The following is a 19073-nucleotide window of genomic DNA, read 5'->3' on the forward strand; positions in this document are numbered from 1 at the left end:
AAAAAAATGATGAACATATACAACCATAAAAAGGAAGCATTACCTTAGAAGTGGACTGACTAACCTGAGCTACACTACTTTTCTATATTTGTAAAGTAATGCTAAACTCAATCATCTGTGGATGATTTATCAAGGCTGTAAACTCACTCTGCTGCAGGTAGAAATATATCAGATTAGTCTAAGTTTGAAATCATTAAAACACAGTAGCACAAGCACGGTACAAACGAAAACATACAGCCTTAGGGTCACTAGCTCAAAGCCAGAGAGCATTTTTACATATTACTTTTACGTCTCAGCATTAGAGCTGAGATACCAAGGGTTGCAGATCAGGCTTACTTGTGTAGCTCAGTCCTATCCTTCCCAAATAGGAAAGGAAATTTTTGGCAGCTGGTCTAGTCGGACTGCACGCACTGTTGACCCGCACAAAATGATTTGCACACAATCACAAGCCTGTCAAAGAGCTGGGCTTTTCTTCCACACACACAGGCACTCCCACAGCATGGCATTCAACAGAGCACCCCATGAGGAGAGAGCCCCTGTGCACCTCTAACTACAGCTACTACCATACCTATATACACAACAATATCAAGTAAGTCTGAGTTGTTCCATTCAGCTACAGTTCAAACACAAAAGTGCCAGCTGAGATCCAACACTGCACCTCTGCAAGTATTTCCTATTGTCCTCCAGCAATCCATGCAGTTGAGCTTGAATCATGGTTGACTTCCTTAAGCCCCATCTAAGCCCAGACTACATCTGTGTAGAATTATGCAGATCTGCTTTCATACATTTCTCCAAAATACATTTACTGTGCCTTTTCCCCAAGTCATTCACAGAGAAAGAGGCTTTCCTACAGTCACCTATGGAAACAACTGCACTGTACCACAGTGAAATAAATGGTTTTTTGCTACCACTACCTTGAAGTTTTCAACACATTTCTTTCTGAAGTTACACTTACCACCTTCACAGACTTGGAAAACACTGCCTATTCTTTTAGTATTCACTAGCAAAGGATGAAACATCATTTCACTTCAGGATCCCATTTAGAATAGAAATCCACATAAAATGCCATATTTATACTCACAGAGCACAAAAAATAAGTTTAGGAACTCTAATGTTTACCTGTTCTCAACCAGGTAGTTCAACATCCATGGATGACAATGCTTTAATATGCTTAAATTCTTGAATATCCCCCATGCACACATGGGGGATATTTAAAGAAAAGACATTTCCAATGAAACTTGAAAATAAAATAGCCATTGTATCACACACATTTTTGTTTCATTAAAAAACTGTCAAAGCTTACTGTGAGTGGAAGCATCTCTAATTCTGTTATGTACAATACATATTCTTACAACTCAGTGTTCTTTACCAAGTTCAGCTCAGTAAAGTAAGAAAACAAAACATAAATTCAACCCTAAACTAAATTATAAATAGTTAGTTTCCATTTAGAAGTTATTTACAAATTTCCATTCATAAAATGAGCACTAAGAAAAAGAAAACATCCCAAGGGAATAAGAATGAAAGCTATGATTTTTCTTCCAAAATATGAAACAATGACATGAACAGCATTAACTTACACAGGAGATGTAAGTGACAGTTCCTTTATTTTTTCTTTCCTGCAATGCAGCTTACTAAAGTTTAGCACTGGAATCCCTTACATACATACACTATTTCTAAATTCTGTGTACCCTGGGTACAGTATATAAATAATATTTTGCACTTTTTTTTGTATATCCAGTAAAATATACAGCAATTTAAAGAAGCTTCTGAAGCTTAATCATATAGTAAATGTAGCCTGGTTATGTGTGGTATGGGCACGAAAATAGAGTATTCTGATGTTTTGAAACTTGAAGTTGTTGTGCTACTGAGTTTCAATCTCAGGACCAATTTACAATATATTTCTGTTCTGATTTTTTATTTTAAGCACTAAAGGGACAATGGACTGTGCTATGTATTTTTCAGTCCTGATCTATTTTGCTTTCAATTGTCTTATTAATTTATTTTAATTGAATTTAAGTTATTTAAATTCAATCTCAAATAAATAAGCAACATCACTACATTTAATGAAATGAGGATTAGCTTAAACTTCAGTAATAACTGAAAAAAAAAGGAGTGGTGGGAGAGGGAAACCTACCTCTCCATGATTGAAAAAGAAGCACAACACAGTAACAAGGCCTCCTAGGCGACTCCCACTGTGAAAAGAAGAAAAACAGGTACAACAGAATCTTATCATGGCCAATGTTGCTTAAAAAATGTGAAGCTGCACTTTTGTACAGCTAATTTTATTGGGGGGGAAGGGAGGAAAGCTTTCAAACATCAAGGGAAGGCCATCAATAAAGTACATACAATATTAAAATACTAGTTAGTCAGACAGGGTTTATTTCAGAGCAAATCAGTCCTTCATACATCAACTCTTTTGCGCAGAACACCAATTTTAATGTTAATAACTTGGAAAACAGTTATTCCACTGCTCACAAATTTTGGTGCAGATCATTACGTCTGGTGCTTTTAAAAAATCAGACAATATAAATGCAGTACTTCTTGCCTAATATGTTGAGCAGCAAATTTCAGAATTTGCATGCTCAATCACCCAACAGGAAATTTTGGTGTGGATCTAAAGATTAATTTAGGGTAATCAAATCAAGCACATTCAAAAAGCATACTTAAAAATTAATTCATTATATGGGTCAATGCAAGATACAATTTAATTTTTAGGTGAAATACTGCAATGTTAACATGAGGAAGCTTTTTAAGCCCCTTGACTTAAATGTATTTTTTACATTTCCATACCAATCAAATTCACCTATTGAATAAATAGCAAAAGTAAACCCAAAGATATTAATTAGATTTTTCCCATTTCCAAAGAGCAATAGAAAATGTTCCTATTTGTTTGAACAGATTTGTAATTGCTCAAGTTATGTGATATAAAGCAAAGAACATTTTTTTGTGCACACAAGTTCACTACTACTCCGAATGACAGATTATACCATTTTTGCTACTAAACCAAATCAGCAGCCAGCTGTTAAGATTCTTGGAAAAAAAACCCCAAACCAAACAACAACAACCAAAAGTCAACCACACACACAAAAAAAAAAAAAAAAAACACAAAAAACCCCCCCCCCAAAAACAAAAAAAAACAACCAAAAAACCCTTTCAGATCCTTCACCCATCACTAATATACAAGTCAAACAGAATCAGTAGGTTCTGGGTAAAAATCTGAGGATTAAAGATACCAAGTGCTAAACCAATCTCCAGGTATTGTGCACTTAAAACTCAAATTTACATCCCATAAATTTGAAAAGCTTCAACACTAAAATGCAAAATGACAATAAGAACATGTTTAACATTAAAAATGTTAGCCCTAGAAACCGAATAAAAATTTGCCAAAAAACACGCCAAACCAGAAACAAAACTCAAGGTCTATGCTTTCTAAAGAAAGAGCTCACTGATTTTTCAATGGCATTCATATATAAAATGTGAATTTCTGTATAACTCCCTTAAGAGAAATATTACAAGTTAACGAGACAAATATTCAAAGTTTACCTACTTCCTCAAAACATGCACTAGGCAACTTCCTCTTTTTACTGACAGTGTCTGCCCTGAGCTATTCCTTATTTTATCAGCACATGCTTGAGAAAGAAGTAAAACCCATGACAATGAAGCCAGAAATGAATTGGGGGAGGCAGGGGGGGGAATCAATCACATCTCTTAGGAAAATATAGCTGTCTTTCACTTTTTGGCAAAACCAACACATGAAAACAGATGTAAACAGAAAACATATTTCCACTTCTGCTTTTCTGCTGAATGTGGAATCCATTTTTGTATGGAAGTGTATTACAGCTCCTGAAATGTAAGGACAGATACTGGAAACACAAATTTATAGAAAAAAGGAAGTGCATACAATTTGTCCAAAAGAATGCATTAGGTCAAAAAATATTTTGCCTTCTCAGTTACATTAAAATGGAAATACATGCAAATACAACTTGAAGCAGAGCACTGGGAAAACCCCAGTCTTGGTTAAAAGTACACCATCATTCAACTTGTTGTAAAAATGAGTCACAATGATAATTTTAAGAGCAGAAATATGTCAAAAGCTGTTTAAAACACATATAAACTTCTAGTTTTATCCACAACCCCGTGGTATCAATGAGATACAGCCTCAATAAAATTTTTGACAATTTTTTTTCCAGCAGCATCATCGTTTTAAGAAAAAAGCTTCTCTATTTCAGTAATTTTTATTGACAATGTGTATGTAAAAAAAAGTACTACTGCTGTACAAACAAATCATCAATATCCCATAAAAATATTTTTACATTCACTTTCTCAAATTTTGTCTAAAAACTAACAGCTAATACCAACTAAATAGCCCAGTCTCAACTGCCTTACCTGAGGTATGTACCATATATGAAGAACAGTGACATCATGAATCCATTCAACAGAAAAATCACAGCAACATAAAAGGAAGCAGGGTCTCCCAACCCTAACAAAAAACAGTTAATATAAGTTGTCAAATATAGAAGGAAGGCCATATTGGTTATAAGGCACCATACAATCCGTATACTATCTTAATATATCTGTATCATATAAAAACTATCAGTATAGTATCTCAGTGTATCTACAGAAAGAGACAATTTAAAAAAAATGTAGATGTCATTAAGACTATTGTGAAGATTCAATCAGGAGACCACAGCTCTGAAAAAAACCAGGAAGAGTAGGGGTAGATACAACATTGGGGCAGTCAGTGACAGAATAAGCCAAGAGGGATGCACTAACTGCAGAGAAAAATCTGTGAGGTTTAGAAGGTAGAAATACTGCTAAGAATATTCTCTAGACTACATTTTTATATCATAGAGCTTTTTAGAACAGGTTTGTTAATCCTAGACTCACACTTCCCATCTCTTGCAGGAGTAAACCCATCTTTAAACATATCACACACAACACTCTTTGCTTTGTTTCATTATAAGCCAAGATATTTTCCAGTAATGCAAGTCTTTCAATTTATTCATTAACAGACACTTCTGTGCTCACTCTTCTGCCATTATTCTCTTTCCCACTATTTCTTTAAACCCTCCTGGCTCTAATCATTTCAGCAATACAGCATTAAAAAGCCTTATTCATTAAAGTGAATGGCAGCAAAACTTCAGTTTCATATGCAGAACTGATTATTCCCCACTGCTGAAAACACAGCAAGACAGTTTTCTAAAGTAAGATGATGATATGCTCACAAAACACAGTCGTCTCAATAGCTGGTGCTTCTGTTGGTTTTGTTTTCATGAAAAACAGGAATGAAAGGTTGTACACCATTTATTGCTTCTTACAAAACTAGAGAAAGTGACCCATTCAAGATCTGAAGTTCTTACAGCCTTTGTGCAAAGGAAAAATACTACCCTGTCATCACACAAAGGCATTCTAAATGATAAAATGAAACAACTTCACAAACTACCATCTATTATTCAGCTTGAACTGACTATAGAACACCTCAAAAGCACTTCTCGGTAAGGTACTTTTAGTGTTTAATACCTACTTGACAAGGCAATATTTCAAACGTGGGAAAAAAAAAAAAAGTGGCAATGTCCTTTGGAGCACAGTGTCAAATCAACGTTTAAGGTTGAAATTCTTATGCTGAATTCTTATGCTAAATAGCAGTGCATGTAAGGAAGAGGATTCTTCTCAGCAGCATCACTAGGTAAGAGTACTCTAAAAAAATCTCAAAAATTGAAGGAGGAAATTTTGAAATGCAGGAAGTTGGAATGTATTTGGGATCCTTCAGAAGTTACAAAAATTAATACATCTACAGTAGACTTCCAATTACATTTAGGACATCTTATTCTTTGTAGCAACCCAACATTATGAAGGCTCAGACCATAACTGTGAAGTTTTGAACTCCAGGATAGGAATTCAATCTAGGCCAGAAGAGTTATCTAATAAGCAAAACCCACATTTTTCACCCTTGGTAACACAGGAATATTTATTATTTCTGAAATACATAAAGCCACAAGTGCATGCTTCCAAGGAGAAACCATGATAAACCAGAATTTACCTTCACAGCTTTCAACAGGACTAAGCCCTTTTCCTCTGTTTACAGTCCAACATGTCTTTGTTGGTACACCAAGGAAATCCATAATGGTGGTATATGTGCGGTACCAGCTGGCAAGGACCACCTAGGGTGAAAACAGGATTAGAAGTTTCTGCCCAGAGCGACCCCTCATGACAGCTGGTTCTCATCCAGGGTCATTTTCAAACTCAGGATTTATCTCAGCACTTTTTCCTATTATGCCTATTGATACTCAGATGCTTTATAACGAAAATAATTTAATGCATCAAGCTGCAATATTCAGAAAAAAACCAACCCTATGTATTGCATTGTCTGGAAGGCTCCTCATTTGAGTATTTTTGTTTATCAGATATTAAAATCACCAATGTTGTTGACAGAGGACAGTGGATGAAACTGAACCCATTCAAGGCAATTTTTTTCCACCTCACAAGAATATTAGTGGAATAAATCTTTAGGATTTTTAGTCTGTTAAATTTTGACAGCTTAATTTTAAGCATGCATTCAAAGGCTTCCAGATGCAATGTAAGAGAGCATTTCCATTTTCCATGCAAATGCTGTAATGTTCTTATAACAACAACTCAACTAAATCCCAACACCTGACACAGAAAACATCAGTAGTTTACACACAGCAAAAATGAGAACTCATCTCACAGCAAAGTCATTAGTTAATAACATTACCAAGCTATTCTGTCAGGATATAACTGACTTTATAGAGTTCATAAATGAGTAATGTGGCCATTCCAGTTGAGCTGCTTTGAAAGTTATAACCCAAGGGTTCCCAGACTGACAATATGTTTCACCACTGCAGTATTAGCTGCCTCTGCCCTGTGTCACAGAGAACATATATAAGAAAGATGATTCTCTCTTCTCATTCCCCATACAATTAATAAAACTCTTTAGGTCACTTCTGTCTTCAAGAAGGGCAAGAAGGAAAAACAGACAATGCATGTGAGAATGGGGTGGAGTAAATCCTCCTGGAAACCACTTCCAAATATACACAGGACAAAAAAGTGATTTGAAGCAATCAGCACAGATTTACAAAGGTGAAATCACACCTGTCCAGCTTTATAACCTTCTGAGATGACTGTCTTGATAGATAAGGAGACAACTGCAGATATTTTTTTAATCTGGTGCCAATCTGTTCTACATCTTAAGACTAGATGATGGCACAAGGGAACATCTGCAGGATAAACACTGGAAGGAGCGACTGATCCTTGTGCTGCTATTCAGAGGGACACCAAAAGGCAGGGGAAATGGGCCAACAGGAATCTTCCCAACAGGGAAATGCAAAGTCCTGCACTGGGAATGAACACCACCGTGCACCAGTTCAGATGGAAGCTGACCGCCTAGAAAGCAGTTTTGCACAAAAAGGGCCTGTGAGTCCTGGTGGACAATTTATACTTAAGCCAGCAACAAGCCCTTGATGCAAAAAAGACAAATATATCATCAGCTGTATGCCACCAGGACAAGAAAGGCAACTCTTCCCCTCTACTCAGCATTGCTAACACCCTATCTGCGATGTTGAGCTCAGCTGGGCGCTGCCCAAGACAAGGAGGACATAGAATAAAGATGACTGAGACAGGCTCTTTTTCATTGACAAGAGATGAGACAATGAGCACAAAACTTTTTTAATTTGGGAGTGATCAAACACTGGAACAATCTCCACAGAGGTGGATATATTCAAATTGAAACTGGAGATGACCCTGAGCAACCTGCTCTACACTTCACCCTGGTTTGAGCAGTGCTGAGACTAGAGGACCTTCAGACAACCCTTCCAATCTCAACTGTTCTGGGACTCTAAAATTCATTAATTTTTAATATCAAGGCTCCAATCTTCATGGCTCACTTCATCTGTGACCTTCACAATGTAAATCCTGTATATTTTAAATATAACTACATCTTCCTAGACCAAGACTCCGTGCCTCAACATTGTGCCTTAGAAAGTACAGTATCCTGAATTTCTGGAAGCTTTCTGAACATCCATGCCCTGGTGCTTCTGGCAATGCACATGTGCATACATGAACCAGACACTGCCCATATCCAGACAGACATTAATAGGCCTGGAGAACCAAATCAGTGTCCTTCTTATCACCTGAATGTCCCTTTCTTAGGGACATCTGTATGGCATATTTGTATCACCAGTTCTGAAGCTGACATTAGCTAAGCATATAAACCATTCTTGCCAAATGTTGCAAAAAACCAAAAAAAATCGAATTACTAATTTATCTACTTAACCTGTTTTTAATTTATCAATTTAACCTGTTTATGCCACAAGTGCCTGTGTCTGCTGCAGATTTTACATGTGAATACTCCCTAAAAAGGTATCAGGCTAAGTACTTCAAGCAAAAGAATCTATTTTTTGCCAAAAGCTGCTTTACATGAAACAGTTAACATGGGCATAGAAATGGAAACAAATCAGTAAGCAGCACAAAATTGCTAGGTCAGTTGGAGCACAGTGATGTTTCTGGAATTTCTACTGTTCTGTATCAGATGAGGCAGTAAACGCTGAACCTGGAAAACAAAAGCCTGGCTTTCAGACCCAGGAGTGCTCTGTGGACAAGGCCACTCCTTTGCTGCAAAAGAACATGCAGAAAAGTTAAGCCCTTTCACTAGTTGCCTTTGAGTGTGCACTTTAAAGCAAACTACATGGATCTTTGTAACACACTCCTCATTTCAACTCACATCTTCATTATCACCACCACACACAAAAATATCAATTGTTCCATAACAATGAACATACAGAGAGCAAACTTAACACATTATCTCTCCACCACAGAAACTAACATGTTATCTCTCTACCATTTTTCATCAGAAATGAAAACACTACAATTACTAGAACAACCTGACTATGGAGCAAATATTTGGAAAATCAACTTTATTTGAATTTTAATGTTGTACAGCTACAAGGACAACCTTGTAGCTTTTGATAGCTTTTTTTTACTGCTTATATGTATAATTTACATAAATGATGTATTGATTACTACACACTCATTTTACTTTTTTCCTTTTTTTTTTGAAGTTTTTAAGGCTAGTACTGGCTGTACATGTAAGTGAATTGTTTTACTTTTCTTAATTAATTTAACGTCCTATTTAGCAATGGGATTTCCAGATTGGTTTTGATGAATTTAATTTTAATATCCATTAAACAAACAAACATTTTATTAGAATTCAGCCTTAGTGCTACTAATGGGCTTAAAGAGCTGGAAAGATCCCAAAATATCAAACAGGAAATGAAACACTTTCAGGAAGCATGATTGGATACTGAGCATCGGAAGGAAAAATTTTACTGCAAACAAATGAATCCACAAGCATCTTCTCACCACCCAGCCCCATTATAATCATGAGAAAATTCTATAAATTCAGACAACGTATTTCAAATGCCAAGTTGCACCTATTGACAGTTTTATAAATACAGTTATGTGGAAACAGGAGTACTCAAGAAATGCACTTAAAAAAAACCCCAAAGCACTATTTACAGGAAGTCTAGACATTAAGCAGTAAATGACTGAAAGGAGTAGAGGAGACTATTTGTCTGCTTTTCATCCCCACACAGGCACAGAAAAGATGAATGAATTCATACCTTATCACCAATTTCTACGAGCCAGTATAATCCTAGAAATCTGAATGAACAGACAAACCTACACATCTTGCACTGTCATCAACCCAGCGTTCTTATTCATAGAATGTCAGCCACTATATTTGATTCCACCATCTAATTTATTTAGTCATCTTTCAGGATGATACTGATGAGTCTTTAAAAACAAGTTGATTTGACCAGTAACCCTTGATTTTTGAAAGTCAGACTATAGCTGAAGTCAATAAATCTTCTTCAGCTAAAGGAAATAACTCTTTAGTATTCAAATGATGTTCACAATAGGTCATTTCTAGAACTGAACTGCAATCCATCTGGAATTAGAAAAAAATTCCAAACACATCCTAAATAAGTGAGAGGGCAACAAAAACGTGCTCATCTACATAGCATTTAGTTCTTCCAGAGCAAGGACTTAAGAAGGAAATGAAACCACTACGTGCAACTTGTACAAATACAGGCACACCAAGAACTCTTACACATACAGTTCCTGACAGCAGCTCTGCTCCAACAGAGCAGAATGAGTATAAAAGCTAGTACCCAACAATCACAGCCATTATTAGTTGGCTCTCATAAAAATAAACTGCTGCTGACACTTGAAATTACAGAAATGTACATTAACCAAAGGAATCTTCCCTTTGCAAAATATTTGAGACACGCTGGCAAAACCCTAAGAGACAGAAACCTCAACATTTCTGTACACATGCTCTTTTGAACACATTCTGAACACATGTTCTTTTTACTGACAAAAAAGCAGAGGAATGTGATCTAACCAGGTAATAAGTCTAACATTAAGTATGCACAAATCAACAGCAGTCAGTCCTCCACAGAGCAATTTCCTCTGCAACATCTAATTATTATCACCCAAGGATTTCACAGCCACTGTGAACTGTGATGTGCTTGGTTCTGTCAGTTTCATGTGTCCTACAAAAAATGGAAAACAAAATAATCTCTTGCAACCTGCATCACTTCAGTCATTATTGTCACGTACTACTGATACTGCATACATCTGATTTCCTGAAGTATATAATGTCAGCAACCTACTTGCTTTCAGGGAAAAGAACAAAAAAAAAGGCAGGAAGTGCAACTTTTGGGCACAAAATACTAAGATCTAAAAAGCTTTCATAGTTAATTGAAAATACTTGAAGTTTGATTGATTATAATGTATGAAGTAACTTTCTCATTTGAAATCTGGAACTGAAATACAATATTTAAGCAACACTTCATTAGTCACTGTATCTTTACAAATACATTTTCCAAAGTAACTTTTACAAATTTATAGTCAAAGCTAAAACAACCAAAGATCTGCAGAAGGGATTATATTAAAAACGTAACTCACCTCTGGGTAAAGATTGAACCTTTTTAAGGTGTTAATCACTAAAGGATATTCAGTTAGTTTGTCATTCATAATGGCACATACTCCACTCCAAAATGAGGGTGCCTCAATAATGGTCTTGAAGTAGGAATAATAAAGACCCTACAAGAGAACAGATTAATTATTTACAATTAAAGATGTCACTTCTGCTTCGGGAACCACTACATACAAGCTTCATTTTTAAACAAATTTTGTAACATAACAAACAGGACAGGGTTATTGAAGATGACTATCCAGTTTTTCAAATCTCTTCTATTAGTCACACTGAAACAAGTGATGTGGGTTTCCTTCCACTTTTTTTCATAGCATACCTGGCAATCTCTCATTTGGGCTGGTAACTACGCATTAAATAGTGTTTCATAATTCTCAAAATAAAAGCAGATAAAAGGTGTGCATGTGTGTGTATATATATATATGCCAACATATATTAATTAAAAAAATATTTAGACAAAAAAGGCTGCATAAGAAGATTATAACTGAAAGCAAGGTATAAGATACTTGCAGTTTTGTATTTTGGGTCCTCCAGAACCGTACTTTTAGATTATATTTTAATTGAACTGTGAAGTGATAAATTCATAGGGATCAGCTGCAAGGCACACAAATACTTTGCACATAAAAGTGTAATGCACAGTAGTTGTAAGAGATCAATATGCATACTTATTGCAGAATGTATTAAGACATTTTGGAAAGCCCATGATCAGATTACAGACAGAATTTTCCAAACACTGAAACATAATCTCACCATTTCCGTGCGAAAAGCCATTTCTCTTTCTAATGTTGACAGGTGAGAAAAATGACGGTCATTTTCAAAAAGAGTTGTTATGTGACACCTGCCAAAAAATAATAACAATTAAAATGGAATAAAGAGGTTTAGAATATGTACTAAGTCATAGATAGCAAAGAACATTCAATGAATACTCAAAGTTTACTTACAAACTGCTATTGTAATTTATTCATATATTATACCAATATCCTCATCTATTCAGATAATTTCAAATTGAAGAAGAATGAACAAAGAGTATTAATTAAATTCTATTATGGCATTAGTAACAATACTATAATGCTATATATTATATATATGTAATGTATTTTAATTAAAGTGCAGACATTAAAGGATTAAGCAGCAATTTTTCACCTGAAAAGCAGGCTTCACTCTTCTCTGAACAGGCTTAAGAAACCTTTCACGTTATCTTCACAAGAACAGAATTATTCAGTTCAAAGATAATTTAATCTTGAGAGGAAAGTTATAAATATAAATTATCCCAACGTCTTCTCTAAAAATAGCTAAAAATTACATTTTTATTATTTTAAAATACCATATTACTCTGAAGTAATAAATTTAACCTTACCAATGTAGGACTCCTGCGAAAACAGCTGTAAAGGAAACATAAGGTGCAAAGTTACTCAAATATTTAAATAACTGAACATGAAAATGTGCTCACTGCAGTAATTGCAGTACTACTTCAGATATGCACAGAAGGTACTCAAGACCCCAGCAAACAGAAGAATGTGAACATCTGAATTACACCTCCACAGCCAGGTCTTTGAAAATTTTCTGTGGTATTCAGCACTAGGCAACGTTTCCACCTACATCTTGCATCATTCAAGCTGACCCACCAGCATCTAATGCACACATTTCAGTTTTCGACAACAAAACTGAATTAAACACATTTTTTTTTAATAAGCATAAATATTTTTAGAATTTTTATGACACCTACTGTGACTGTTCACTCAGTTCCTGCTCAGATTTTCACTAACTCATGCTAAGGCCTGGAGCACACTATTAGCAGCACTGACTGCTAGGTCAGAGCAAGGGCAACCAACAAGCAGAACCTGGTGGCCTGAAAGGGCTTAAGGTCACTCTGCAGCCATTATCACCTGCAGCCTGCTGTCTCCTGCAGCCATCTACCCGCACTTCCTGGCGTATTGATTGTCTGGCAGCTTCTTCAGAATCTGCTAAGTCATGGAAATGCTACAGACCAAACTTTGAAACTTTAAGGTGAAAACAAGCTTAGCAAAAAAGTTTCTGAAGCAGATCCAGCAGCAGCTGGACTCCTGAGGCTTTTGTGCTTCCCAGGTGATACAGCATCATGATGAAAAAGGAAGGATGAACACTCTCGCCATCATCTAGGTAATTATTTTGCTGAGAGGTGCACAAGTTAGAAGCTTCAAGTTGAGCTATGAACTAGAGAACTTTTAAGTTCAAAACCTCATGCCTTAAATGATGATTCAGTGAATTCCTATGTTAGACTAGCCTGTACAAAGTGGACTGGCCCTTGTTAGTCATGTTTGTTTGTTTTCTTCCCTAATGGACTCATAAAATAAATTTTAATTTATAGAGCACATGTGCTGTAAAGATGAGAAATCCAAATGGACCATGACAACCAACACAAATCTAATTGAAACTGTAATTGCTAAAAAATGATAGACTGTGCACAATTAGGTTCCATTTGTCCATTTGAAGACTATCTGCACTGCTACCATGTAGATACAGAACAAGGAGGGTAGTCTGAGGGACAAAGGGAAGAGACAAATGCTGATAAAGCAGTGAGTTAACAGCCTAGGTCTCTGACCCCTTGAGCATTACAAGACCCAGAGAGAGAAGGAACCACTCCATTTAGCTTGGGCAATGCTGGCAACAAATGCAGCCTACCACGGAAGCAAAGCCTGCCTGAGTGAGGGATAATGGGAAGGCATTTTGAGGGACCACAGTGCTCCTCCTGGACTGAAGGTGTCTCAGTTGCCCTCTAGGCTTTCTGCCAGAGAAAGATCTGGCAGTCTAGTTGTCTTTAACACACAAAAATCTTTATTGTTAATGAAGAACCCTCTTATTCACATAGGCTGTATGGAGCAGAGAGAAAATGGAGAGGACAATCACCCTCCCTGCCTAGACACAGCTGTGGCCAGAAAGGTGCTGAGCAGGGTGTCCCTCTCCAGGGTGCTGACTAGCACACACATTCCCTCCTTCTGGCACCCAGACACTGCTGCTGCCACTCTGAAGACGTGGAAGGAATCAAGGGGCTTGGACATTGGTAAAGCACACAGCAATGCCTGCATGCTGATGCAGAATATAGTCTGAGAGTTAGAGAATGTACATTTGTTCAGGCTGCATGTTACAAGACTCGACTTGTCTGTTTTTGAAAAGCAGCAGGGATAAGAGAAAGAAAAACCCTTTGCAAATCCACTAAATTTATGTGGAGTGGGAGTGGACTTAATGTACACTTCATGCCCTGGTATATAAACCCAACATATATTTCATATATATATATATATATTTCACATAGTCCTCCAACACAGAGGCTGGAAGTGCTGCTGCTACTGCCAGTACTTGTTATCCTGGTCACAACAAGGTTCCTAACTGTAGTGTGTTGCATTATGACCTAATTTTAAAATTTAAGTTTTGTAAGTGAAGAGATCCAAGATGAACCTGGGTAAGATAAAAAATTACAACCACAAAACAAAAAAAGAAAAAGACACAAAAAATTACCTAAAAAAATTTCTAAACGAGCTGCTGGTACAATTTAACAACATTGACCTCATGTTTAACACTTCGCACAGCAGGTGAGGTGGCACTATACTACACTGAAACTTCCCTCAGAGTTTTACAGCTCCACTTCTATCGCTTGAAGCAGGTTTTTCAAAGACAAGACTGGACCCAGACAATTGGGTTCCAGTTAGAAAATGAAGACCTCAATCTTTCACTTAGAACTTCACCTTTTTTATATACTTTCTAAAAAAAAAAAAATCACCAAAATTGCTTGGCATAAGCAGAACTTAATGTTTTAGGAAAGGTTCAGGAGCTGCAGGGGTATTTTTATACTAAGGACGTTTACATTAGTTTTCATGGAAAGCTGCAAATGTCTTTCAGAAGAGCAGGCATTGATATGACACGGATTTCCAGGTAAGCACATTAGCTCTATCAGCAATGCAGCAAACCATATTTCATACAAAAAAAACCCCCATGTTCTACAGCAATTGTATGGAAAGAAACAGAGCAGCCCATACCTTTCTTAGTTACTGCTTATTGACTAATAGTTACACATGTGCACAAGGCATTATTTTATTTCTCAGCAACATTCACAAGATTCCCAGTAAGATTAGATACTGAAATACATTTGCATATACACACACACCAGCTATAAAAAACAACAAAAAAATTAAGACAGATCACATGTTAAGAATATACAGTAAAGTCCAATGCATCTTAGCTACCAGTATTGTTCATTAACTCAAATTCACATGTTCCAAATAAGGCAAATATGCAGTATTTTATTGATGCAAATAAATTAACTATTATTATGGAAATTACATTTCACATCCAGACATACCACTTATTTCATAGAAGAAACAATGTCTTTAAATCTGATTCTTCCCTTCAGTAAATGCTTTATTGAAAGTCAATGCAGTAAATGTAAATACATTCACAGTTATTTTGGAGAATTTCATATACATTTTCACAGTATCGTTCTATTATAAGTACAAAGCAAAGACCTCTCATAATCACACAGCAATTAATGTTAATTACTCATATTTCAAGAGACAATGGGCTTAATTCATAGACTTCCACTCTAAGTCCAAATCAGCATTTTTCAACAGACTGCATTAAGCCAGTTTCTGATGGAAAACATGCAGCTCAGCTCTGTCAAATTACCACCCTTTGATCTCATTAATGTCCTTACTGGAGAGGGAATGAAGGAGGGGACAGGAAGGGAACACTACAGTCCTAATGCTACAGACACTTACACAGCTACCATGTACTTGAACTTGCAGATGCCATTTTCTCACCCAGCCTAAGAAGCCCTAAAACCAAAGCATATGATAAGATTTTTGCAGACTAGGGTTATTATGTAAAATCTGATAGATTTCCTGTTTTTGTCTGTGTGTTATTCTAAGAAAAGCAATATGAATGGCATATAAAAAGGATTCTAATTCTGGAAATTAAATACTGAAGAATACAGCCATTCTTTGGCTTTATTTACCAAGAGAACAACAAATGCTGAGACACTATAATCCAAGAGGGTGTGAAGGGTACAATAAACTGATTCATATTTTGTAAATATCCACAAAACGACCAAGTAGGAATACAGCAGAACTGGAAGCAATGAGGAACCTGCAAGCATTGACTACTTCTGCAGCTTAGTCAAGTTGTTACATTCTGAGATTCTGTGCAATATAATAAGGATGTCTTTAGGAATAAGGCCTCAAGTCAATGGTCATGATGAAAAAAACCCAAACAACATAATAGGGTGAAGTGTTGTATGAGAGCATCCTTGAAAGTCTGACAACTTTACTGCTGCACATAAATTGGGAGATAATTTGTAAGAGAAAAAAATTCACACTCTATAATTAAACTAGCTCCAGCTGTGGGAGCCTCTGTTTTTAAAATATGGGCCTTAAATCTTAAGCAAAGCGACAACAAAAATTCAAATTCCACTAAACTTAATCAAAACTCACTATTTCATACTTAGTAAATGTACATTCTTTGCTACTGCAAATACTGTATGCTAGTACAGACTTTGCTATTACTCCAATTGAAAAAAAAAAACTCCCTGAAATATTTAATGTGTTATCTGGGTTTCATGGACAAATTCAAATTCCAGAAATTATAAAGCTCTCTCCCTAATCTGCTCTCAAATTTCAATCAGAGGAAAGCATTTCTCAATTCCGACCATCATTTAAACATTCCTAAGTCATTTAAGTAACTATGAGTCCAGGAACTGCTGAATAAACAGATGCAAGTAAAGCAATTCAGGAACACTTTATTCATTAACTAGTTTGTAAGCTAAGGGCTGTTTCCCTGCTACTGCTTTGCAATGTAATTCATCAAACTGAAGAAACTCCCTCCGGCAGCCAGGACTCCTGGTGATGTGATTAACAGTACCAGCATCTTTGGAATACCCTGGAAGTCTTTATTAGAATACCTTTTAAGGTGTATCTAATGGTGCAGCTGACAAATATGCTATTACCTAACATTTGTTAAATTTAGGAATGCATCTCTTTGCAAATACTTCAGGTGTTTTTTTCAAGACTTTGGTCATTAATCATGCCATTATTTACTCAACAATATTGCCAAAGATAACAACATCCAAATTTACATCCCTCTACAACTTTATGTTCTTCCACTGAACAAGCTGTTGTTCTTACATTACTTAATAAGAGTTGCTGCCTTTTTTTTCCCTATAAATTAATGACTAGATAGAAGAAATATGTAAACACCTGGAAATTTTTTTCCTAAAAACCCTTTTTTCCTCCATCAACTGCTACAGTAACAGCTTTCCAAAAGTTACCAGGTAGGAAGTTATTTCCTGTCCCTTTTCAACATCAGCTATGTTTTCTTCCTTTTCAAATTTGTATTTCCAAATACATTTTGACACAATTTACAATTACAGAGAAAGAAAGGTAAAGAGATCAGTTTCCCCCCTCGATGTATTCCTTCTACTTACCCAGAAAGAACGTGAGCCAGATGTTGCTATCAGCTTTTGTTATGAAGGCCTTTCTGTCGACAACAAATACTGCCAAAAGAATACAAGTACCTTAAGCATCACTTAAGCACGGAGTCTATAAAAGGAAACCTGAGCTCTGCAACATTAGTTTTATGTAAAAATCTTGACCCCAAAAATGCTGCAACTTCATACACCAAGTTCATAACTACACATAAAAGCTTTAAACATCACAGATATACTACTAAGGTGACTATATAAATCATCAGGTTTTTAATTTCTGAAATAACTTTTACACAATAACTTGTCAAAAGGGAATTTCTACACAGCTATGTTACTGACAAATTCGCTCAAGCAGAAAGTCAGACTTTTAAAGAACACTGAACCCTCCATGCTTTCCAGCAGAAATAAGCTGGTCATGCCAGCACCGCAAGCTGCGATAGTCAACACCACCAGACAGACTCTTTTAGCAAGAGTTACTTACACAAACAGCACGCTTCCCCACTTCTCCCCCAAAGGATGCTGAAGTAGTAAAAAGCCCTTTCCCCTTCCCTCGCCCCCGTTTCTCGCCGACCCCTGTGTGGGTTTCGTCCTTTTTCTCTCTCTTTACCGTCCCCGCGCAGTGACAGGGGGAGCAGGGGCCCGGGCAGAGCGGGAGCGCGACCTCGCCGCCGCTGCCCCGGGCACTGCCAGGCACCGCCCGCCGCCTCCTTCCTCCTTCCCCGCCGCGGGAGGCACCTTCCCGCCCGCCGGACCCCGACCGCTGCTTCCCGGGGAAAAACGTCCCGGCGCTCCCTTCCCCAGCAAAAGCCGCCCCGTGCCACGGGGCAAGGGAACCGCCACTTGCCGGAAAGAGGGACGGGAAGCGGCGCTCAGCCCCGCCGCACTTCCCCCGGGCGGAAGGGCCGGCTCCCATCCCCGCGGGGGCAGAGGGAGCGGAGAGGGGGCAGGGTTCGGGGCAGCAACCTTACCTCGGAGCCGCTCTCCGCAGAGGCGCAGGAGACTCAGGGGGCCGCGGCCCAGCACGTCCCGCTCCCCGTCCGCCGCGGGCCCCTCCCGGTAGGGTCCCCGGGGGTCGCCCCTGGCTCCCCGCCGGCCGCCGCCTCCCTTCCGCATGGCGCGGGCCCCACCGGAGCCCTGCCTGCCGGGCGAGTGCGGCCGGCGGCCGCGGCTGGGGCTGGCGCCCGGCGACTGCTGCTGCTGCTGCTGCCCGGGCTTGAGCGGCGGCGACTCTTTGTTCCTGCCTCGGCTCGGGACGACCATCTCCGCATAGTCCCCGCCGGGGCCAGGGCGCCGTGCCGAAGGGGAGGGAAGCCGAGCCGAGGGGGGCGGTGCTCAGCGAGGAGCTTCCCCCACCCCCTGGCAGGGCCCGGAGGCCACGGGGCGGAGCCGCAGCCGGCGGGCTCGTAGTAACGGGGCGAGGGGGCGGCCGGTCTTCGCTCCGCCGCCGCCGCCACCGCCGCCAGCGCCGCCCGCTCCGCCCGGCTGGACACGTGGGGGCGGGGGCGGCGCTGCCGGCGGGGCGGGGAGCGGCTCCCGCGGGCCCCGCTCCGCCCCGCCGCTCACGGACGCGCCGCCCCGGAGCCCGGCGAGCAGGGGGAGGAGGAGGAGGAG

General features: G+C 38.5%; 1 protein-coding gene across 1 annotated transcript in view; it reads right to left on the reverse strand.

Moving 5' to 3' along the window:
- Positions 1-18722, reverse strand: part of DPY19L1 (dpy-19 like C-mannosyltransferase 1) — a 44513-nt gene extending 25791 nt beyond the window's left edge. Inside the window, exons 1-8 of the mRNA XM_066556500.1 lie at positions 18431-18722; positions 17463-17531; positions 12369-12393; positions 11762-11849; positions 10984-11121; positions 6041-6161; positions 4387-4480; positions 2135-2192 (exon numbers count right to left, since the gene is read on the reverse strand). Coding sequence (XP_066412597.1) covers positions 2135-2192; positions 4387-4480; positions 6041-6161; positions 10984-11121; positions 11762-11849; positions 12369-12393; positions 17463-17531; positions 18431-18722 — 885 coding nt within the window. The remainder of the gene's footprint in view (positions 1-2134; positions 2193-4386; positions 4481-6040; positions 6162-10983; positions 11122-11761; positions 11850-12368; positions 12394-17462; positions 17532-18430) is intronic.
- Between the last annotated feature and the right edge of the window lie 351 nt (positions 18723-19073).

This window comes from Molothrus aeneus, chromosome 1 (genome assembly GCF_037042795.1).
Source record: "Molothrus aeneus isolate 106 chromosome 1, BPBGC_Maene_1.0, whole genome shotgun sequence".
In the NCBI taxonomy this organism is placed as follows: domain Eukaryota; kingdom Metazoa; phylum Chordata; class Aves; order Passeriformes; family Icteridae; genus Molothrus; species Molothrus aeneus.